General features: G+C 30.9%; 2 protein-coding genes and 1 pseudogene across 2 annotated transcripts; 2 read left to right on the top strand and 1 right to left on the bottom strand.

Annotated features, from left to right (window-relative positions):
- Positions 1-1639: 1639 nt before the first annotated feature.
- On the top strand, positions 1640-4159 carry LOC118058541 (uncharacterized). Its single transcript, XM_035071245.2, has 4 exons — positions 1640-1894; positions 1972-2184; positions 3255-3320; positions 3730-4159. Exons 1-4 carry the CDS (start codon positions 1706-1708, stop codon positions 3871-3873), a joined length of 612 nt encoding a protein of 203 aa, XP_034927136.1. The 5' UTR covers positions 1640-1705; the 3' UTR covers positions 3874-4159.
- Positions 4160-4298: 139 nt separating this feature from the next.
- LOC118058540 (transcription factor BHLH089-like) lies at positions 4299-7088 on the bottom strand (annotated as a pseudogene).
- An 11524-nt stretch (positions 7089-18612) lies between these two features.
- On the top strand, positions 18613-23347 carry LOC118058550 (uncharacterized). Its single transcript, XM_035071260.2, has 13 exons — positions 18613-18770; positions 18860-19003; positions 19095-19205; positions 19275-19449; positions 19593-19649; positions 20417-20553; positions 20650-20709; positions 20794-20871; positions 21350-21426; positions 21817-21893; positions 22640-22707; positions 22799-22882; positions 23057-23347. The coding sequence occupies exons 1-13, from the start codon at positions 18699-18701 to the stop codon at positions 23135-23137; spliced, it is 1221 nt and encodes a 406-aa protein (XP_034927151.1). The 5' UTR covers positions 18613-18698; the 3' UTR covers positions 23138-23347.
- Positions 23348-24826: the final 1479 nt, after the last annotated feature.

Genomic DNA, 24826 nt, shown 5'->3' with positions numbered 1-24826 from the left:
TCAATTTATTTTATATAAATTTTTTATTTACATTTATATTTCTCATGTAAAAAATACATATAAAAAAAAGCTTGCATGTATATACACACACACACGTTTGTAATGCGTGTAAAGTGTTTTTTTATTATCGCACACCATAATCAGACTGTATTAATTGTCCATGCGAAACATGAAATAAGGATATTTGTTCTAAATAATAACTTAAATAGAATTATATTTTATCTATTCATTTTACTTTTTTATTATTTATAAGAACTTAGTAAAATTTTCAAATTACGAATATCAGACTGGTAAGTCATTAGTAACCAGGGTTTATTAGTTTTTAATAAGAATCAAATAATTTTTAAAGTATATCCATTGAATTAAAAAGTAATTAAATACTAAATTACTATTAAGAAATTATTGTAATTTTCAGTGCATTTATCGCGAGGAAAAATTTTTATTTTAAATAAATTACAGTGTATATTTAATTTTCAATGCTATATTCTTTGAATATTCTTAACACTAAACAAAAACTGTTATTCCAATGAGGTCTCAATTTATTTGAAATTGTTATTTTTTTACTAGCCATTGACATTTTTTCCATAAAAAACCTATCATAAATCTGTATTATAATAATATATTTTAATTTATGTAAAAACAAAATAGCATGACTTAAAAGGAAGTGTATGAACTCATGGGAGAATTTAAAAAAAAAATGTTAAGTAAAAAAACAAAACTAAAAATTTTAAAACATGAAAGAAAAAGATATTAGGCCTGGCCCAAACATGGTGTCTCGTCTATTACTTGAACTCTTTTCTTTTTAAAGACGTACCACGTATCAGTACGATTTCTTTAGCATTTTTTTCAGTTCTTAAACTAGTGAGTGAAAAAACAAAAAAAAACTAATTAAATTAAAAAAATTGAAAAAAAAACTTAACCTTAAAAAAAAATTGATAAAAATTTTTAAAAAAATTAATTGGTTTGATTTTATAAACCTGAAATAAAAAAACTCAAACAAAACAAAATAATAAAAAAACAAGCAAAACAAAAAATACTGAGCCAAATCAGTTTGAACTGATTTTTGTTCTAAAAAAACAAACAGAATTGAAATTAGTTGGTTTGAATTGGTTTTATTTTTTTTTAAAATCATCGGTTTGATTATTTATTTTTGATAAAAATCAAACCGAGTAAAAAATAATCATTTTTACCTTAAACTAACAAAAATATTTAATTAATCAAATTACAAAAGCTTGGATAATAAAAATTAGTAGAGGGTGAATTAATCAAATTATTTATAAAAACTAATCTGAAATTAACTGGAATGGAGTAGTGTTTTGAATTTTTGGATAATTTTGACTAGGAAATTTAAAAATACCATGCCAAGTTTGGTTTTAATTTCAAATTTTAAAATTTTAAAAAATTAAATCAAATTAAACCAAACAAAAAAACTAGTATAAATTAAAGATTAATTAAATCAAAACATGAAAAATAGTTAATTAAAAAGTTCATCAACTAAATTAAATTTATTAAATTTTAAAAAAAATATAAAACTGAACCAATCAAATTTTTTTTAGTTTAATTCCATTCACTTTAATATTTTTTTAAAAAATAAATTTGTAGTTATACTTCTTCTTTTTTCCACCTTTTTCCACACGCGCCCAAAATGCCACTTCACTACTCGAGGCTTCCAGTAATCTGAAGCCACACCCGGCAAACTGAAAAAATGGCAATAACAAAAACCTTATCACTAGGTTTTAGTCTTTTTTTCAGACCAACTACCAAGCATCTCCTCCATCCCACAGTGCTCTCACACGCTCCAAAGCTCTCACTCTCTCACCAATCCTTCTACTTCCGCTGCCTCGCCCCTCCTTACAAGACCCCCAAAAATCCTTTCATCATTTGTCATGGCAAGGTGAGAGTATCCCTTGCAATACTGATCAGTTCATCATTTAATAATTATTATATAATTAACATTTTTATCCTCCCCAGTTGGATAGTGACGTGCCTGAGGAGATTAATGAAGTCTTCTTTGATGATAATTATGACATGATGATCGACGAAGAGGAGATCAGTGATGAGGATGAGACAGAGAGCAGTATTGATTTACTAATCAGGTTCTTGCAAAGCATGTTCAAGAAGTTATCTAAGAGAGCCAAGAAAGCTTCTCGCTCTATGTTACCTGCTGTTATATCACCCCAGTTGGTAAATTATATTTTCTTCTCTTGTCCAGTCTTGGCTGCTCACCTTAGTTTGTTGTAGCTTATTTTGAACATTTAATTGTTAAAAATGCCCATTAAGAATATAGGATGAAAGGTTTTTTTTTTTAATGGTTTAAAGCCAGCAGATTCAATACTCCCTGCAATGGTCATGTTTTTTCTCTATATTTTTGTTGATATTAGGCAGCTGATGAGGTTAAGTATTGTTTGAACAAGATCCCTCAAATTGGAGGCTGGGAAGTTTAATATTGTAAATAGGCTATTTATTATATTGCAGATATGCTTGGTTGTATGATGGGCAGGCTATGGCCTATCCCCATGATCGAGGAGTGAGCAATTCTAAAACATTAAATTATTCTTCTGGATTGTGAGCTAATGTAGTTGAACCGTTCTGGTCACAGCATATAGAAAGGTCTGTTCATGTATCTGTGAGCTGATGCAGTTCTTGTATTGCGGTAGAAAATAGACTCTAGTTTGCAGGTTGTATAGCACAGGGATGCTGAAGTCTGAAGTGTGAGGAGATGCCAGTGAATTTGACTGACTTGATTGAGAAAATAAAAGTATAAAATTGAAGTGTTTCACCAGGAAATCCTTCTAGCATGCTTGTCGTAGAGGATCTAACAGAGAGTTTGAATTTAGTAGAAAATTCACATCTTTTTTTTATTGATACGAGGGAAGTATGCCAACCAGTGATTTATGGAAGGAATTTAAATTGCAGTTTAGTGAGGTATAGCTTATATCACATTTTTTGTGACCGGAACATTGACACTCCTCAAGTTTCACTTGAAGTTGAGTAGGAAACCATCTACCATGAAAATATTTATCGAACCTGACACATGCAAGGCTTGGCAGAAATAATGGTGGTGGTTTTTTTTTGTATGTAGTTAACAGATCCTGTTTTGAGAGGAAAAAACTGCATAGAAATTGCTAAATTATGAACTCTGAATATCATTCATACTGCCGCTAATGGCTCCCTCCTTTTTTTTCTTTTGAGGATATGATTGCCTACTCTTATTTTCTTCTGTTCTTCCAATTTCTTTCATTCCGGGAATTCAGGTGTCTTTTGCTGTTGATGGGATTCTGCTGTTGGCTGCACTTTCTATTGTTAAAGCGCTTCTTGAGGTATCCCTTGACCATTGCCAATTCTGAGTGGTTTAGATGCCTTCAATGTTGAAAAAGCACAAGGATTAGGAACATGTATGATACGCGCAAGTAGGTATATATATATATATATATATTACCTACTTATATCATATGTAAATCTTTTTTGGGAAAAGAAGTTGAGAAGTTGACCTCCTTCCTTTAAGAGTATATTCTAATTTTACTTTCTGCTAGGACCACTATATAATATAATATAAGCACAATCAAATAGCATATTTTCCATGTTTCCGTGGGAGAAATATTTCTCTTGATCAAACCTATCAACAGGCAAGTGAACCTAAAGTATTTTACCAGGTGATGTGGTTTCTACAGTCGATGGTATATTGGAGAAATGAGCTAATAACTTAGTGATGGTAAATGTTTATTGCAGGTGGTTTGCACTCTGGGAAGCACCGTGTTTGTGGTGATCCTGCTCCTGCGTGTTGTCTGGACAGCCGTTTCGTACTTCCAGTCGAGCGAGAACACTTCTAGCAAGGGTGGAAGTTCCTTCGGTACAACACAGCCAGTGGCATAATATTACTTTTTTCAGGAGCACTCTTTTGGATTTCCTCGCAAATGCTGCTGCTTATTTTTACAAGCTAAAATTAGGCAATGGGATTGCTACCACTGGTACCGAACATACCTCCAAGGCTCCAACCCCCCTCGCTCACGAGTGAGCACGCTCCTTTATTGGTTTAATTCATTAGGATTTTATTGTTATTATTATTTTTAGATCACCACAGCAGTCTGTAAAGAAGAATCACTCATTTTTCTCGAAATAATGGGGCGATTGAAGCGCAGTCTCTTCATATTAGCTAAAATGAACAGAGTAAAGCACAGAGAGAGCAACCCTCGTCAACTTTGGACTCCCGAAGATACACAACACAAACAGGCGTACTTTGTTGAATAAGCTTCAGCTTCTTAACAAACACAACGCAAAAATAAAGTTTATACAAGATGTGAGCACTAGAAATATTAGACATGCAACTTTATCTAACAAGATTAATGCCAATTCTAGGAGGATCTGTACGCGTATTAGTACAGACAAGAACATGCTGCCTGTTAAGATATATGGAGTGAAAGGATCGTTTTCCAACACAAACAAATGGAGATGTTCAGAGCAGCTTGAATTGGAAATGTGTTCTTCGTTTTAACCTAGCGCGTATATTTTGACAGCCGATGAAGGAAGAAGAAGCATTGCCACTTGAAGGTTCTTGCTGGTAATTGACGAAGATTTTCTATATTATGACGTTCTTTGAAAACCACCACCAACCTGCATATGCAACCATTCCGGTGATGTACAGTGATTGTATTCCCTTGTGGCTTGTGAACCAAATGCCATGCCAGCAGTATGTGTGTTGGCCAAACTGAAATGGAAAACTGATTCGTCATCAGATTCATTATTCATGAGACAAAGGAAATCACAGCATCTTTGCTCACTTTCTATTTATCAACATAAACTTAGACCTGCATCAGGCTCTCAACTCTTTTCTCTTATTCATCTGTGATAAAAATCAAACTATACAAAGCTAGAAGTCATCACCTTGGAAAATCACCATTAAAGGATCATATAGAGGAGGTCAACTCATTAAGGAAATCTGTCATTTTAAGCGTGTCTGCCACTTGCAAGGTTAATCCACGACAGAATTTAATGTTGTGCTATAGTAATGCCTAAGCAGAAACAGGAAACAGCAAAAGCAAGATTGCACAGCCAAGTATATCATGCAAAATCTGGTAAGACGATAAACTCTATTTCCTAACAGGTCAAAAATCAAAGAAAATAAGGAGGGAGGAATCTAAAAGAAGCAGAGATTGTTTAACTATCCTCCTTTGATAATGCATCTCTGCTTCGTCTGAACTGCCAACCATCTCATCTACATGGTAAAGGAAGACTGAGGGACTCTGGATGCCCTCTTCCTCATGGTGGTTTGAAATAAACCACCATGTGTAACAACAGAGCATAAAACAACCGCGGAAATGCTGAGTACTCTAACAATTCAAGCATGCTTAAAATAACAACAGGACAGGGTGTTGGCACTTACATCTTTTGAAGGAAAGACTTCAGTTCCAGGGTTCATATTCAAATTAACTGCTTCAAGCTTCATTGATAGAAACTGCAATTCCCAGTAATTTGTAGGACTTAATACTAAAGTCAATAGGGATAAAACGAGAACAAAAGGAATACCGCTTGTTTCTGCACTCAGTCCATCATAAGAAATAAGAATTCATACCTCAACCTGACGTTGTAATGATTGGATGTAATTGATAATCTCGTCAAGGACCAGGGCCTTGCCAGTAACCTGCATCAAAGCATATGTGCCTTATCTTACAGTATTCTAATAAATATAATCCAAAAAATCAAAATCAAGCTCAAAACTACTCCTTTATAATTTAATTTTTACAGAAGTGAACTCCAAACATCTGCCTTGTCAAACTTTGCTCAAACAAATGTTAGCATAAGGAAGCTCAAGAACAACCTCAAAAGTGCTCTTTTATAATAATCCACAATTTTTACAGCAGTGAATTTAGGCTTATTGTTGCCTAAATCCCAGTCCTCGATTACTCTAACATATCTATTGACAAATTGACATCTAAATTCATTTCACAATATTTTTCTGCAAGACTAGATGGATGATGGAACAAATATGCAAGTGTTTTGGGACTAAATCAAAATAAATTTTCCTTGTCAGAAAGGAAACAGATATGGATTTTAAGTTAATTCCAGTACCATACCTTGTTGCAACCTGGGACTATATCCTGAAGAATTTTCATCCTTTCGCTTATCTTTTCTCTCCTAGCCTGTCCACATAACAGTTCTCATAAGCAAAAGTCATACGTTGTTGGATGAAAAATCTCCATCAAATGTCATGACTATCATTCACTAAATACTAAAAAAATACATTTTTAGTTTCTCTTTTCAAAATAGATATTAGTTTAAGAGGATATAAACAAAGAAAGTTACTCTTTCAGCTAGACTGTGGCTATCAGTAGCTTGACCCCTTCTTGCTCGTACGTGGATATAATCTTGTTTGGGTGGTTCTGGTGGTTGAGGTTTGTGTTCCACATGCTTGCCTGAACTGGGTTCTGCTTCTCTTTTAGAATCATGCTGTTGTTGTTGTTGTTGATGACGATGATTGTCATCTCTACTCCCCCATGCCTTAAGCCGCTTACCATCACAATCATTCTGCTCCCAATTCAGTTCAAAAGTCAAAAACAGGAACAGCTAAGTCCTAAAAACCTCGTTCTAAATCTTGAACTGTAAACCTCAAGACTGTTGCTGATTAGATCAATAAAACATTAAATAAAATAGATCAGAAAGAAATCCAGAGATGGATAAAATACCAGAAGTCCGTTGGTGTTGGTGTTGGTGTTGGCTTTGGTAGGAGAGAGAGTTGTAGGCTTTGAAGAAGAAGAATCATCAACATCCAAATCAACCTCGCGGCGTTTCCTGGCAGAAGCTGCTGCTCTCCGCTCCAAGTTTAGTAATTCAAGCTGCCCTCTTCCGCTACCATTGATGGTAAATTGCCAGATCTCCTCTAAAGTGTAGGGAGGGCCTTCGTTCATCATTGCAGGCGGATCCATCCTGATCATTAAAATCCCAATCCCAGTAGATAAAGAAGAGAACTAGCACATTTAGAATAGAGATACAGGGCGAGGGAGAGGGAGAGGGAGAGACAGTGTTGATGTTGGTGTTGGTGTGTGATCTCCTTGGACAATGGAGTTTTGTGTGCGCTGTGCTATCTATCACTCACTTCCTTGGGAGTTGGAACTAAATAGGACTCTGACTACTGAAGTGGTCCCTTACTTCTAGTGGAGTGAGACAGGGAGTCAACAGTTATTGTGAGCTTTTAGAATTTACTGGTCCGTGACTCGACCCATGTTGTGCTACGGGCTGAAAAAAAAAATAGCATAAAAATAATCTAGAGATCACAATTATGATTAAAAAATAAATAAATAAAGTTAAAATTTAGATCATAGAATCGAATAAAATTATCTTATCCCATGGTATTAGATGTATTGAATAAAAAAAATGATCATGGTGAAAAAGTAATAATTAAAAAAGACAATGAAAATACATTTTAATCTAATAGAGAGTGTCATAAAAAAATAAAAAATAAAAGAAAAATAAATAACTCAAGCAAACTTGAGTGCTTTTATCGGCATACAATTCATGTATGAAGCCATGATAATTTTTAAAGAAACCCAAAAAAATAATAGAATGCAAGGTGTTGAAGGATAAAAAAAAAACCAAAATCACCCAAGTCAACCTTTTAAATTCGTCACCTTGATCATGAGCCCAAAGCAACCCTAATGATGAAAATCACGCCTCTCAATTCACAACCAATTCAATATCAGATAATGAAATTGAAAAAAAATAATGATTTGATAAAAAAAAAACCCTCAAATAAAATAATAATATAAAAAATGATGATTAAAGACTAAATAAAAAATCAAGGGTGAAAAGGACATTAATGACTCAAGGATGAAATCTCTTTTTTAAAAATAAAAAACAAACATTTTTAAAAAAAATCAAGTAAAAAATCTAAAATCAAAAGAAAACAAAGAAATATCAAATCTAAAACCAAAACAAAACAAATTAATAGGAAAAATAGCATTTTAATGTTAGATAATGAAAATGAAAAAAAATAATTTGATAAAAGACCTCAAAAAATAATATAAAAAATAAAAATTAAATGCAAAATAAAAAACCAAGAGGGTAAAAATTGTGAGTTAATTTTTTTTGCGTGCATAGTAATTTATCCACCTCTTTGGATTTTTATTTTAATCAATTTCCTTTAAACTATCTTTCTCTAAGCTCTTTGTTCATGCTAAAGTCTCTATTTGATTTAGTTAATTTATTTATTTCAAATGCAAAATTAAAATATTATTATTTTAAAAAATATTTTGTTAAAAAAACCAATAGGTTAATCCGACCATATTTTGTCAAATCCTCTTTATTTTTTATAAAATTCAAAGCATTAACTCGCCAAGCAAATCCAAATTTAGAGCAAAAAAAAAAAAGGCTAAAAAAAAACTAATTTCCTAGTCAGCTACAATGAGAAAGTCGAATGAAGAGCCAAACTAATTTTGTTGTCAAATACAATTCATTCCTGTATACCTATTGAAAGAGCCAAAAGCATTAAAATATATCATTTAAAAACTCCTTCTCTCATCAATTACGCTTTTCTCTATGCTTGTTTTCAATAAATAAATAAATTAAAAGGACTAATATTAAATATATTCAAATATAAATAAGTTGTTAAAATGACTTTTTTCATTAGAATGCTCATAACAAAAAAAAAACAATATTTACATTATTCAAAAAACTATATTTGGGTTTTCTAAATATTGTTTTTGCTATTAGAAATGCTCCAAGAGTTATCCATTACACATTCGGTGTCTTAAATATTCAAGTTTTTTATTTGAGTGTTTATATTTTTGTTATTTTAGTTCTTGAAATTTTAAATTTTTTTTTCTATTAAGTGTTTTTATTAGTTTATTTAAAAATGTTGTTGCGATTGTTTTTTAAAGTATTTTTTTATTGTAAATACATCAAAATAATATATATTTTTTTATTTTTAAACAATTATTTTTTATATCAGCGTATCAAAATGATCTAAAAACATATAAAAAAATATTAAATTGAAGTAAAGAAAAAAAATAAAAAAAATTAAATTTTTTTAGAAATGTTTTTAAAACATAAAAATAATGTAAAAAAGGTTTGGATGGACGTCATTTATATGCTTTATTTCTTTCTTGATTAGGATATCATTTTCCATGATAATGTCTAATAATTATGTGTATCATTATGAAGTTGAACGACGTCGAAGAATTGCATAATGATGGTTTTTGAGTTCATGATTTCAGATAATCATGGGTCTTAATGAGTTGATATTTGAGGACCATCGTTGAGTGGCCCCGTGTTATCTTCTCTTCTACAGTTAACCTACTCGTTGGCGTGGGTCTATCCACTAATACTTTCTTCCGTGTTCTTAGGGGAGCACTTGGTTGGTGTGCTGCGGGAAAATAAAATAAAAATAAAGATAAAAAATTTATTTAATTAATGAGATAGAAGATAAAAATATTTTTTTTCTGGAATTGTTTTTGAGTGAATTTCTGTATTTTTAAAATATGAGGTTTAGAGATGATATGTTTTTAGAAATAATATTTATAATTTTTTATTCATGAAAAATTCATATAAAAAATTTCTCAATTCCAAAATTGTACAACTAAAACATATAAATATAAAAGTAATTATTATCATAATTTTAAAACACAACTCGGGAGTCGATCGAGGGCAAGGCTTGGATCACTGGTCGAGGTTCGAGTTGACCTGAGTCAACATAAAAATAAAAATGGCTATTATCGTATTTTTAAAACCCGATTTGGGGATTGATCCGGGGCGAAGGTCGGGTTACAATTGGGGTTGATCATTGATCCGAGTTAATATAAATATAAAAATAATTATAATCATAAGTTTTTAAACTTGATTAGGGGTCAAACTAGAGCAAGGCCACGATTACAATTTAAGAGGGTCAATCGGGGTTGATCATGTCAATGTAAGGATAAAAATTGTTATTATTGTAGTTTTAAAACCAAACTTAAGAATTAACTGGGGCAAAGCCCAGGTCGCAAGTTAGGAGGGTCAACATGGGTTGACTCGCATCAATGTATGAATAAAAAATGGTTATTATTATAATTTTTAAATCCGACTCGGGAGTCAACTCGAGACAAGGTTCAAGTCATGGGTTGGGAAAGTCAACTCGGTTGAACCTAAATTTTATTTTTTAAAAAAATAGTCAACGAGTTTTTAACCCATATTTTATCCCGAGTTTACCTGAGTTTTTTACTAGGCCAAGTTCGAGTCATATGCTTCTTTATTTTTTCTTAAACTCGAACCAATTTATGCCCAAAATCAACTTGTTAAGTCAGTCATGATTTTATAAATAGGGTTATTATAAATATTATTAATTTTAGCGCTCAATATAAACCAAAGTAAAAAAATAAAAATATCAAATAACTTTAAAAAAAAAATGCAAGTTTCAATACATAGTAAGAGAAAAATAGAATTATATATATATATATATATAATTTAGCATGTCTTGTTTACCATAATCAAACATGATATATAACACAACCACTTTGTCTTGTATATTGCTACCAAATACAATTATGTCATAGTCGTGTTTTGTTTCTTTATATCTATTATCCTTATCTCGGTTCAATAATCAAACGCTACTTAAGTGTTTTGTGGAAAAAAAAGTTGGGAACACATCATATGAGTGTATGATAGATAAACTTGATATAAGGGACGTTCATCTCATAATTTGTTTGCCCGGACCAACTTTCATGTTGAACTATACAGGAGTTGATGTGATCAAACTTGATCAACTCAGTAATTTAACCAATAACATGGTCTAAATTGGTTTTTTTTTTTAAAAAAATATTTTAAAGTGAGGCCATTTCATTTAAAAAAAAAACAAAATCTTGAAATATCGTTATTTTAAATTAATTCAAGTTAATTCATGGTTCAAGTATTGAGTTAAGCGATAAACGTGATCAAATTTTATAACTATGAATATGTAAAATTATATAAATGGTCTACAAATATGGAGGAAGGGAGGAGGACTTTTTGCAATTTTTTTTAAGATAACATATAAGATCTAAGTTGTGGTCTTACAAATTTTTAGGTTGTGTTTGTTTTGCAATTGCTTCTGTGTTTGAAGTGCAACAAACGTAGCAAAGTGTTTGGTGACAAATCAAATTGCGTCATGTACTGTGGGGCCCACTAAAAAATTGAGTTTAAAACACAGTTTTTGAGAAACAGTTTTTACATGCTTTTTAAACTGAGTTTCGTATAGCATCATGGAGATGTTTTAGCTGTTTTTTTTAGTTAAAAAGTGTTTTTGGAAGTATTATTTTTTCTATTTTTTATACTAAAAATTGCTAGGTCTTGCTTGTATCCCAAATTCAATCTCAATTTCTTTCAAGATATTTTTAATTTTTTTTTCTTTAGATTTTTTTTTTATTTCTTGTATTGAATTTGTTTTTTTTTAAATAAATTAATGTAACTTTTTTTATATTGTATAAAAACTGAGTGATGATAATTTTTTTTCATTTTAGGTCGAGTTGAATTTTTTTATTAAAACATATTTGTTTTTACGTTTTAAAAAAGTTTTTTAAAAATTTTGAAATTTTTTCTCTACTTCCAATATATATATTTATTTCTTTTTTGAATATATTTTTTCAAATATATATTAAAATTGAATCTAGCTTTGCAATTGGCAATTTTTATTTTTGGCTCGTCTCTTTTCAAGAAAAAACTTGTTTATTTTTGTTCCTAAAACACCGTTTAGAAGGATATTCTTTTGCGTTTCAAAAACACTTTAGAAAAAAATTAATTTTTTATTTTTTTTTTAAAATTTTAAATTAATATTTTTTTTAATTTTCAAATTATTTTGATGTGCTAATATTAAAAATAATTTTTAAAAAATAAAAAATATATTATTTTGATACATTTCCAAGTAAAAAAACACTTTAAAAAACAATCGCAACCACCATTCCAAACAAAATTATCAAATATTTCATACATGTTTTTTATTACACATAAACTCCAACCATAATTTTTACCAAACACATATCTAAATCTAACTAACCATATCTAACCATATTTTTTTAAACTTATTTTTTTAAAACCAAAATTACAAAAACTACCTCAAAAACAAATATACCCTTAATCTACTTCTTAAAATTTATTTTATTTTTATCTCGCAAGAGCTGTTTTTTCATCAACCACATAAAAGGAATCGTTGAACTACATGGGTTTTTTTATCAATTTAAAATGTATACAAGTTCATCTGTATTTCCATATAAATAATAATAAAAAAGTTTGCTCTTATCACCATAGCCCTTGCCGCTATTCCATTTCATATTATTTTATTGATACGTTCTATTGGGCTCCACTGTAGGAGGTGGCTTTTACATAATCCAGAAATTTAAAATTTCTTACACAATGAACTAAGCATCATCGACTTTATTATTTAAAATCATGTATTAACCAATTAAAATTTTCCAAATCTTTAATTTAATTTTTGAATCTTAAAAAATAAATATTTTCACATTTAATATTAAAATTATAATTTTGTAATTAAATAAGTAGCAATGTATCAATCAGAAAATGACATCAACAAATTTAATGACATGCAAAAATTTTATTACATCAATTTAAGATCTCATATAATAAATTAGATTCAACTAATAATTTCTCTAACTTTTATGTACCAGTCTAGATTCTTACATCATATTTAGAAAAATTATTTAAATCAAGATCTAAAAACCACCATCAAAAACTAAAAAAATCAAAGATATATACATGGAAGTCAAGGACACCAATAATCATTGTTAAAAAAAATAAATATTTAACTCAAAAACTTAAAAATTTGAGTGGATGAGCGTTTTTAAATTATAATAGCGCAACATCATATTATTCTCATCAATCAAGTTGTGGTTACCCTTGTAAAATATTACTTGCTCTTTACGTACCTTTTTATTCTTGCTTTCAATTATTTAGAATTCTCTTGACATTACAATTGAAATTATATTTTACCAGGAACCACAAGTTTAATTCCGTTTAATTAAACTAATTAAACTTCACCAACCACAAATTTATATAGATCAAGCTAAAAATATTTTCATGAATATTGGGTAAAAATAATTTATAATTAAAATATAGCGATAATAAAAAAAACTATCAATACATTCTAGAAATGTAACAGTAATTTTGATTTAAAATTTATTTCACTAAAAAATATATTAAAATAATATTTTTTTATGTTTTATAATTTTTTTTTTGATATTAGTATAATAAAATGATATGAATATATATATATATATATATATAATTTAAATAAAAAAATTTAAATTTTTTCTAAAAATGCAAAACATATTTTTGGAAGACCATTACACATTTCGCTATCGCAATAACTCTTCCATATCCTTTCAGGCATAACAACAAAAGAGGCATCTTCCCTTGCGAGGTTTGGAAAAGAAACAGGCGAGATTGCTTTCTTTCCTCGAGTCCTAGATATTGTAATTTCACGTGTCCAAAAGAAGTGGATGAGATAGATTCACCCACGTGCCCATCTTGTCAGCATGAGCTTCCGTATCCAGTAAAGAAGTGGCCCACGTGACAGCAGTTTATCTACAGGTACAGACTACAGCTATAAAACAAGCACAGGGTGTTAAATTCTAACGTGCTTGAAAAGACACCTAAGCTATGTTTTTCTTTGGCCTAGAAAAAAAAAAAAAAACAAATCAACATCGAAAAACCAAATTTCTTTTTTTAATTTATATCTATCACTCAGTTTATTGTTTTAAATTTAAAGCACCAAATCATTTGTTTTTTTAAATACTGTTAATTTTTTTGTTTGAAGCATCAATTTAATATTTATTTATGTAATTTTAGATGATTTTGATGTTCTAATATAAAAAAATATATATAAAAATATAATTTTAATATATTTTTAATTAAAAAAATACATTACACTATAATATTACATACTTAATATCTAAAATCTTTTCTCGGTTTGAGAAGTGAACCTTCCTTGCATATGTTGATGTCGTGGTAATACCAGATAAATAAATATCAAACATTATTATAAAATCTAATTGAAATGATTTGGATTGATCAAGTTTTTTAATTTTTTTAATAAAATTTTAAAATGGAATCATTTTAATAACACAAAAATAGATTTTTTTCATTGGTTAAAACTCGAGGCAATGTCTTATAACTAGGATATCCAATCAAGAATGCTTTCGTAAAATATCCAGTGGCAAAGCTCGAAAAGATAATGCTTAAAACAAGCATTTCCATTTGCTATTTGAATATCGAATTTTGTTAGGCATGTATAGTGACAAGAAAGTTTCTATCGGTCCTTTCCCGAGTGAAGAGGTTTCGGATCAAGATCATGATTAATTCCAGACAACATATTTATTCGACATGTGCTGGAAGTATCTTATATGCTGGATGGGTCCAATCCTATGCATTGGCAGAAATGACAACCGGCTAAGCAAGGAGAGCCGTAGGATTGCCGTTTCCTTGGGGCCAATCCCCTCTTTGAATTTGGTGTGTCTGAAAGGTATTTTGATCACGTGGAAAAATACGGATGCCTTGGTCGATCCTGAGCCGTAGGATTGCCGTGTCCTTGGGGCCAATCCCCTCTTTTAATTTGGTGTGTCTGAAAGGTATTTTGATCACGTGGAAAAATACGGATGCCTTGGTCGATACTTGTTATCACTTGCCTTTTTTGGAAACTAAACGAGCAAAATACACGACATTGGGGCCATTTCGCTGCTAGCATACCGAGAATAGTTACAACATAGCATGTGATGCACCGAATTACTAGGAATGCTGTAAAGGATCCGTTGATTTGAGTGTCTACGAGGGCAAGGAGTGTGTTTGCTTGCGGCTTCCTCCTTGTTCGTTAAAAGGCTTATTTTTATTCCAGCGCTTATTGTTATGGATTTTTGTTGCTTTTTAGAATAAAGAGCGCTGTCATCACCATTATTGCTATTATTAAAATAGCTAAGAATGGCCTTAGCTTCGTATGGTATCCTGCATGGTTTTCTTAAACTAATCATTCGCTTACCAAATCAATATGATTATTAGTTGAAAAGTTCATTGATCACTATAGTATTAATATAGAATATACCATGTTATTTTTTGTTGGATCTTTTTTTTCCCTTAGCTGATTTTTTTTTTATTGTTATTAAACTTGATATAACGGATAAAATTTTAAAACTATTAACTCAATTCTTTATTTGGTTAAGGTTTCAAGTCAAGTTGTGCGAGAGTTGCATTGACATAACCTTATCAACTTAGTTCAAAGAATAAATAAAAAAAAACTCAAGTAAATTTAGGTTAATATATCAAACATGTAACTTACGTCATGGATTCCGCTAAGTTTAATTAACTTTTAAATTTATTTTAAGATAAAAACTATAAAAACCCATTCAAAATAAAAAATATTAAATGATAATTTAAAAAAAAAATTCATTGAAAATACAACATTGAGTAATCATTTTTTAAAAAAATAGAAAAGAAAAGCCAGTGTGCATGGGTTTAAGGCAAGACCATTTCCTTTTCTTTATAAGGGAAGAACTTTTTTTTTAAAAAAAAAAAAAACATGTGACACGTAACTTGCTAAGCACCAGCCTAGGTTATGGGCACTATTAGATGCTTGAAAATCAAATGATGATTTTTTTCCCCTAAAATTTCATTTTCGAGCTATTTTAACTTGAAAACACATTAAAACTTTTCCTAAACTACCTTATAACCTTAAAAGAATCCAATATATAAACTTTGCTCAATCTTTTTTTTTTCAAAGATGTTTAGAGATCAAAACAACCACCATCAAATTTTTTTTTATTGAATGAAACTCATTGACATTAAAAACATTAAGTTTAATTATCAAAAAATATCTTGATCAATATTTTTTTTTCTTTCCTCGTCATTTTCATGCTACTTTATCTCTCCTCTCTCATAGTCATAGACAAAAAAAAAAATAAACAAAATAATCTTTTGGACTAAAATAAAAATTATTGTGAATTTGAGGTTAGACACACCTTCATGTTTTATATTTTAGCCCTTCATTTTTTAATTTGATACTTTTACTATAATTTCAAACCTGATTTTATCTAATTACACTCTAGAATGATTCAATTGGAATGAAACAAGGTTCAAAAACATAAAAAAAAAAAAAAAACAAGCTGAGGATTTTTATTGTTGAAGCTCTATAAGAAAATTCAAATCTTCTAGTTGTAAGTGTAATATATATGTACACATGAGAATATGAGTGTAGTTGTAAAAACAAAGTTTTTTAACTAAATGGTCTGATTTTACTCCATGGTATGTGGACCCAGATGATATATGTGATATTAAGTTAATCTTCTAGTTATGGCAATATAATCCATTTATCTCTGGTAAGGCTTGTTGATAAATTATGCTTAATACATGCATAAAGTCCTCTTCTATTCATAATTTAGAAAAAATATCATAAAATAAATATATTGTTTTTTTGGAGAAAAATCAAACTTTTTTTTTAAATACCCCTCTTTTGTAGCCCTCACACACTTCATTGAAGAGAAAAGGTTAAAGCACCAACATTTCTCGTGATAAAATATTTTAATTCATGGGAATAAAATATTTATGAATTAAAAAGAGCAAAACTTAATACTTGAGCGGGTTTAGAGATAATAAGTTATTACCCTCTCTATGATTTTTTTTTAATAGCAGATACAAACAAAGAAAACAATAAAATGCAGATACATCCCTCAAATTTATCAAAACCACCTGGACAATGTAGTTGTTTTTGTTTTACGTGAAATCATTTCATGGCTGGATATTTTGCAAGGCTAAACTATCTATAAATATCTTAAACTCAGAGTCAAAAGCGAATCAGTGCTTGAACTTTAATTTTTTTTTTATTTGATTAGCTCAAATCACGATAAAAAAAAAGCCTTTTTTGCTCAGGTTTCGGTGTTTATATATATATATATATATCAAATCATGTATTTTCACAATTTATGTCGTGTTTCTAAGCTGTCATTTACGGTTAAAATTAATAAAAAAAAATATTTCCAACAAATAAATTGTTTAAAGTGCTTAAATTAAAAAAAATAAAATTCAAGAAATAAATTCAGCTTCATCTGAAGTTAAAAATAATGTAATTAATTCAATTATTTTTTAACCCAAGAGCGGTTAAAAATAATTTAACTCATTTTGTATGATATGAGTCACCGGGACTGAGAATAAACAGGCTATTTGGATCGATAATTAATAAGGAAAGGGAAATTTCTTTGTGGCCACGAGTACAGAAACACATGTAATCTGCAATCGCTCTTGCCACTTAAAATAAAGTCATTGAAATTAATTTTAATTAAAATCTTAATTCATTATCAAAATGAGGCAATAATCTTGTGCAGTTGAAGAGCCAATGAAACAAAGAATAAATATCTGGTATCATAAAATGACTTCAAAATTTTTATCTGAAAAATATATTTTATGCATTAAAACTTTAAAATTCTCAACATGAGGACTGGTTTCCATTTTTTCCAGAGTCGAGTGAGTTCAAGTGCCCCCCTTGAGTAGCCTTGTTTGACATTTTGTTTTTAAAGATTTTTTATTTTTTTATCTTTAAATTATTATTTTTTTTATCATTTTAATGTAGTGATGTTAAAAATAATTTTTATTTTATTTTAATATATGTTTTTAAAAAACACATTTTAAAAAATAATTTCTCACAATACTAAATTGACACAAAACCTTGCTTCAGTCAATAATGATCTAGTATTCCTTTGTCATGAAAATTGAAAACCCCTTTGTTGATAGCTCTTGAAATCCAAAACAAGTGACAAATGATGTGTTATTTAACCTAGAATCACACGGAGGATCAATCTAAGATGTCAATTGGAGACCTAATTTGTGCAGGGTTTTAAAAAAATTAGATAAAAATATACTAATTAAACTTGAATAAATTCAACATTTTAATTTGTAATTTGATTAAATTTGATTTATTTATTTAAAATCAAAATAATATTATTTTAATTGATCAGATTAACCTGTTTAATTTGTAATCCAGACTATTGGTCGTGCTTTCATATTATTGTTTTATGAGATGTTTAAAAATGTGGTAATAATTGCTTTTCATAGTATTTTTTACTAAAAAAATATATATTTTTTAAATTATATTTTACATCACTACATCAAAATAACAAAAAAACATATATAAAAAATTAATTTGAAGTAAAAAATTTTAGAAATGTTGTTTGGAATTAAATTCCAACATACACCTTAACTATGCTCCTTGTATCAAAAGGTAATGTAATTTTTTTCATTGAAGTTACAGATTTAAAAGATTGTAACTATGATACAAAACTATAGTTCTACCACATCAACAATCACCATTATTTTTTATTGCACTTTTACAAATAATTATATTTTTTAATTGCACATTTAAATTAAATATTTAAAAATTATACATTTATAAGTTATGCATTTTCATTTATTTTACGAACAATCACATGTTGTAATGTAAGAGGTTAATGTATGTTTTCACAAATTTTTATTACATTTTTTATTCTATTTTATGAGTCTTCCTATTATTCTGGAGTTTCAAAAAGTTACTCAATTAATATATTATACAGATCCCCAACTTTTAAAAAGCAAAAGGACTAGTTTGCCCCTATAAAACTCGGTTATTTCGGCCATTTCCGGAATATGTTCGCGTGAACCGAACCGATATCTCCAGGATTTCCATTTAAAGGGTTGATTCTAATGGCTAAGCAATTTTTGGAGGGAAAATGGAGTTGCTTAAACTGTCGAAATTCAAGCTCCAGCTCCAAGCCCTAGCTATCGAGGTCGGAGGTCTCAGGGTCAGACTTTCTTTCACCTTTTCATCTCTCGGTCTCCCTTTCTCTCTCTAATCGTTTCTGATTCTTTTGAATGTAACAACATCACATAGGAGAGAGAACAGTCGGCCACTGAGCAATGCCGAATTCTAATTCAGAAACAGAAGCAAACAGATGAGGAATACCGCAGACAGTTGCAGGAATTACAATCGGAGTTGGCTTCCTCCAATGAATTGCACCAAAAGCTCCAAAGGAAGGTTCAAGAATCTTGATTTTCATTTTCATTTTTATTTTCTTGGCACTCTACGTGTTTGTAGAAATCACCAACCTCCTTAGCCACTGATCTAGGTCAGTTACCTTCAAAATGATAACGCCTTGCTCGAAGGCAAGCACAAAGATTTGAAAGGAACAATACAAAGCCTGCTTCAATCGAAAGAAAGTTTTGTAAATTCCTACCAGGTTCGTTTTTTTTTTTTTAAAGCTTGCGTTCTGTGTTTCTTCTCTAACTGACGAGGCATTTATGATCAGGAATCAACCTGCGAAATGAAACGTTCGATTGAAGCCGGAGATAGAAAGCTCATTGTCCTATCAGAGAAGATAAACTCTCACCTGTCTTTATTTGATTCCATAGAAAGGGAGGCTTTGTCTATCAAGCAACTTGTGGATAAAGTGCAACTCCTTGTTAGTGAAAAAGAGGGAGTAGGCATGTAACTTTCGAAACAGTTACTTATTCAAGTTGAATAGATTGTATGCAGTGTGTGGATTCCCGGAATGGATGGGACCGTCTGTGATGTATTGAAAATTGTATTAGTGTTAGAGTCCTGTTAACTTGTTTGCAAATTTCAGTGGCTGGCTTACGGAGCAAGATGGACAAGGTTTCTGCTTTCGAAAATGTATTTTTTGGTAAGCCCAAGTTCTCTTTTACCTTCCCTCATTTATAGTTTTGTGTTAGATTGTATGAAAATGTAATTAGCATCTGCTCCGACCTTGTTATTGCTGATCATCATTCAAAAGAGTAATTGCTTGTAATTATTTCTTCCCTTGGCCAAACTAGAATTTGTCTATTTCCATCTAGTTGAAGGGTAAATTTAATCAAATTGCTATTGGATTGATTTTGCTATTACAGTGATTGATGAACAGTAAAACATGTTACTCATAAGATGTGTGTATTTGGGGTAAGATGTTAAGATAGATGGACTGGATAGGAAAAGAGTTCATTCGTGGTGGACTGAGATTGATACCTATTCAGGATAGGTAAAGGGAGGACTGTTTGAATTGGTTTGGTCATATGAAAGGTCAGCTTATGGATGCATGGTTACTCAAATTGGATCCATCGAGGTCAATAATGATGTGGTTGATGTGATAAATAATGATTAGTGTCATACCAGCTTGCATAAAGATTAGCTCATTACAGAACTGGATGGGAGAGATAGATCCTTGACCAGTTCAGGATTGAGGATCATTGAAAGACATGAATTGAGTTGTTTCCTGTCAATGTTAAAACAATGCCAGTTATGATCTGAGAATGAGAATGTACCAATTGTTTGCCAGTCGTGATCTGAGAATGAGAGCTTACCAACTGTTTGGGTATTGTTTAATTCTGAATAACATAGCTTTTCAAGATCCAGATATAACTTGATTGAGCTAGATTCACCTTGCTTTTCTTGCAGAAAGGATCCGCAACTTGGAAAATAGATTAAAAGGTGACGAGGATGAGTTCCGAAGAAAGGACAGAATCATTTCAGAGCTAGAAGAGCAGCTGGAAGTGGCAAAACTTCATAACAGATGTCAAACTCAAATTGAAGAGATATCCATCTAGGCATTGAGTATCTCATTGTTCTGTTTTGCTGCTGTGGGCATTTTGCTGAATATATATTGTATGAGCTTCCTTAACCAGCCTCACCTTCAGAAAACTCTATTTGCAAAGGATGCAGTAATACAGAATCTAATTTCTGAGAAAGAGGTTGAAACTGTTGGCTGCTTATGTGAATTCTACTTGTTAATGCACATTGGTTTCTGAATGCAGTTTTTAATGCTTTATAATCAGGCATTGCACTGTGAAGTGGGGGGTTTAGCAATAATATTACAGAGGATTCAGGAGACTGTTGTAAATATGAATGAAGAGGTTTGGAAAATATTTTATTTTCTTCTTCACTATATCATTCTCTGAACTTAAAGCTATCTCTGTTTCAATCCTATTTGTAAGAAGGTTTCCAATATTATAATGATTCCATTTAACACTTTGTCGATGATATGAAATATCTCTTGGCTCCATGTGACCTACTATTATTATGGCATATGGGTGAAGTGCTAATCTAAAATCTTACCATTCCCTATAAATATCTATTTTGTAGATTCAAACTGGCAACTTTGATTGTTGTAGTGTTAAAATTGTTCAGCTGTTGACCTAAACTTGTTCTAGCATGCTGAACTCTACGTCAATCTAAGTGAAAATGTGTTTTCTGCTATAATATCTTATCTCTTTTTTATTATGCACCTTGTGATGTCTGTAAAGACTTTTTTAGATAATATTGTATTTAAATTTTGGACTACCTTGATTTTGTTTGCTTCTTTGGTTGAAATAAACTTTACTTTTACATCAGGATAGAAGGTTATTCTCCTCGTTACTAGAGTGCCAAGGAGACTGTGATATGGTTGTGACAAAGGAAGATACTGACAGGTAATTGAACAAGATTCTTGACGACACAAGTGCCAAGCTATGGAATAATTTTCTTTGTTGAAGTAATTAGCATGCTATTTTATGGAAGCTAGGAGTGTCTTGAGTAAAAACCCAGCAAAACCTTCGTACCCTCTGCCGAAGAACTTGACAGTGTAGATTATTTATTTGATCACCGGAGTATACCCTTCTACAGCAGAGAGTTAAAAATATGATTATAGCTTTGGACAAGTCCAGGAGGAGTCTTACTCTCTCATGAAACTTTGATGTTGTATATTGAAGTGTAGGGTCCTCTTGTGTTGAATGCCTAAAGAATGGGATAATGCATTAAACTTGTACCTCTGTTTGGAAGCTATTTCTTACTTGTAACAACGTTTATGATTGCCTGACTAGGATTGAAGACTTAGTTCAAAACAGTGGAGAGCCATCTCCCAACAAAGCTTCCAGTACGGGAACAGGAGAAAATCGAGGTTTCCTCTTCCTTCTCTGTATTGTTTTCTGCTATAGGGATTGGTCATGTGGTAATTGACATGTAAAAGGAATTTCATATTGTGACCTTATTCCTAGATCTGTAAGGTATAATCTGGGCATGGATTCTGACAGAAGATTTAACATCTGGAGAAGATAAGCTAAACTTGTTAGTATAATGGCTGAAATTGATTTCTGTCAACCCAAGGTGGTTGCTACAGGATTTGTAATTTTGTTTGAATAATGTTCTTCCTCTCACATGTTTCCTTTTCAACTACAGATGCTGGCTGAATTTGGTTGGTTACTTTTATACAAGAATTAAGGAACCAACTAATATAAGTTTTTATTTTTTATGAGAGACATGTATAATGATTGAGGAAGCACCCGTTTGCTTAGTTTATTAAAACACGCACAATGAATTATTAAAAAAGAAGAAGATAAGTCAATGTCATTTTGCTGTTCAATGAATTTTTGTTTCTGATTTAGTAACTCGAAGAATTGGAGCCAGCATGGACGTGGTATTTGAAATTTGAAATGTCACTCCTATAATTCCCAAACGTGGATGCTATCTGTTGTTTATATTCAAAATCCATGTGAAAAATGAACTTTGACGATTCTGTATATGTTTATGTTATGTGAAGGGATATGCAGTGCCTGTCGAAAATAGAAATGCATGTAATTCTTTCTCACATTAGTGCCTACAGCTAGTATGAATATTACCAACATTTTCATACATTTTCACTGAAAGGTTGGGGGCATAATTCAGATGGAAACATCTTGCAAGGGGACAATCGCTCTAACTCCAGCGTGGCAGAGGCAAGTGTTTGTTAGAAAATCAATAATTTTATGGACTAGTACCGAAGTGAAACAGCAACATAATTTTTTCTTCATGATAACACTTTGGCAGCTCACATGTTCTCCCTTGCAGTCACCTTGCTCTGAACTTCACTCTGCAGCTAATGGTCCAAGCATTTCTGTAAACAACGCGAAGGTATGAAATACTTTTCTGTGCCCCAGTAAGCTCTTAGATGCTCTTAGGCTGAGATCCATTCTAGCTGTTCCTTACTGTATATTCTGTTCCTCCAACCAAGTATTTGCATGGAAGAAACTTGGCTGGGATCTCTGTGATTAGACAACCTCTAAATCTGGTAATGCATGTTGATAGGTTAACTGCACCGCAATTGCACACCACTTAGATTCTGAGTGTTCAACGACCCAGGCGGAGACCTCACAAGATCCATGTTAAGCATCACAGTTTTTCATTTTAGGGTATTTGCTCTGTAAGTGCGGTTGGCTGCTTTGTGAAAGCGTGTGCTTGTGTGTTTTCGTTTGGCTATATCTGTATCTGAGAAACTATAACGTCCCAAAATCATCAAAGCACACATTGCATCCTTCCGCATACTGAGTGCTGTTATCAAGTTGTTTTCCAGTTTTATGCTTGCCACGGTTGCCTTTATTCTGAAGTTGGCCATTGAGACTGCTATTTTTTTTGTTGGATAGTTGTCAAAAATATTTTTTTGACCGGGAAAATATAATGTAAACTTGGATTATAAAATTGAATTTAAAGTAAAATTTTAGCTAATTATATATTCGTAATTTCAGTTAAATAGTAAATAATAGTATAACATAATTAAAACAAAAATGAAAATTTTAGTAGGTTTATAGTAGTGTTATGCAAATCAATTATTAGCAGCCAGACTATAAAATACCAAATAATTTGAAGTGTTGAGTAGTTAAACAGTTAAACAGGGGAGGGGGTGCCCAAGTCTTTTACTGATTAGAAAAGAGAGCTTGAGGTAGAATAACATAACAATTTGTTTGTGGACTTCTATGGGAATGTAATTCAATATCCTTCTACATGGGTTCATTTTGACCAGCTATTTTTCTTATACTCTCTCGTTTTCTATATATATATAAAACCTTAGTTTAGTAGGAATTAATGTATATTTTTTACATTATCATCACTTTGTACACCCGAAAATAATTTTTATATGAATATTTTAATTTAAGTGCGGATGTTTTGTTTAATATTTAATTAGGAAAAAAATAATTTTAATTAAGGTTAATGAAAAAAAATAATTAAAAAACAGATAGCATAAAGCGTATTTGAAGCGATTCGACGTAAGAAAAGTCAGGGAGACGTGGAAGCATTTTGAACTCTTCATAGACTTTATTTTTTTTTAACTTTTTTCTGTTCTTGAGAGACGTGGAAGCATGCCAACCATAATTTTTCCTTCCTTTCTCATTCACCTCTCTTTTTTTAAACATAACAAAGATGAGATAGAGTACCCAGCAAATAGAATAAAAGAAGTGTGAAATCGTAAACTCGGGTGTAAAGTCGTGATTTTGGATGATTTTAATTGAATTTATTAATTTTGCAAGAATCAAGTTTGATTTTTTTTTTTTAAATTTTTAATTTAAATTTATACGTTAAATATATATTAACTTATAAGATTATATGATTGTACGAGTAGTGAACCCCTAATTTTAATACCAACGAATAAAACTCTAAAACTTATAAAGTAATTTGGTTACTGTAGTGAACGCAGCCCATCTTGCCTCTTTTGGGCCAGCTTTGTGGTTTCTCATTCATGACTTGCCAGGACAAGAACAACCCCCAAAAGCCGAAATTTTCACACCCTTGTCGGCTGTCGCCGAAATAGTTAGCTCAGGTTGATCATAGCTCGGCTCTCTAGACGCTGTCTGATGCCTCGCTGCTGCCCACCATTGTTTTGGGCTGGTGGTTGCTTGCTCCCCATGTGTGATGTGATCCCTAGAACTGTGTATCTGACTGTAAAAGTCAACTACATGAGGCAAAGTTGTTAATGATGTAAAGTCAAACATTAGATTCAACTTTTATTTACTGTTTTTAATGTTTTTTCAAAGGCAAAAACATTTTTATAAAGCACCAAAAACCCCAGCTAGTCAATAATAG

The sequence above is a fragment of the Populus alba genome, chromosome 8 (assembly GCF_005239225.2).
Source record: "Populus alba chromosome 8, ASM523922v2, whole genome shotgun sequence".
NCBI lineage: Eukaryota > Viridiplantae > Streptophyta > Magnoliopsida > Malpighiales > Salicaceae > Populus > Populus alba.
Note: the sequence above shows the minus strand (reverse complement) of the source record. Positions and strands in the feature narration are given on the sequence as shown.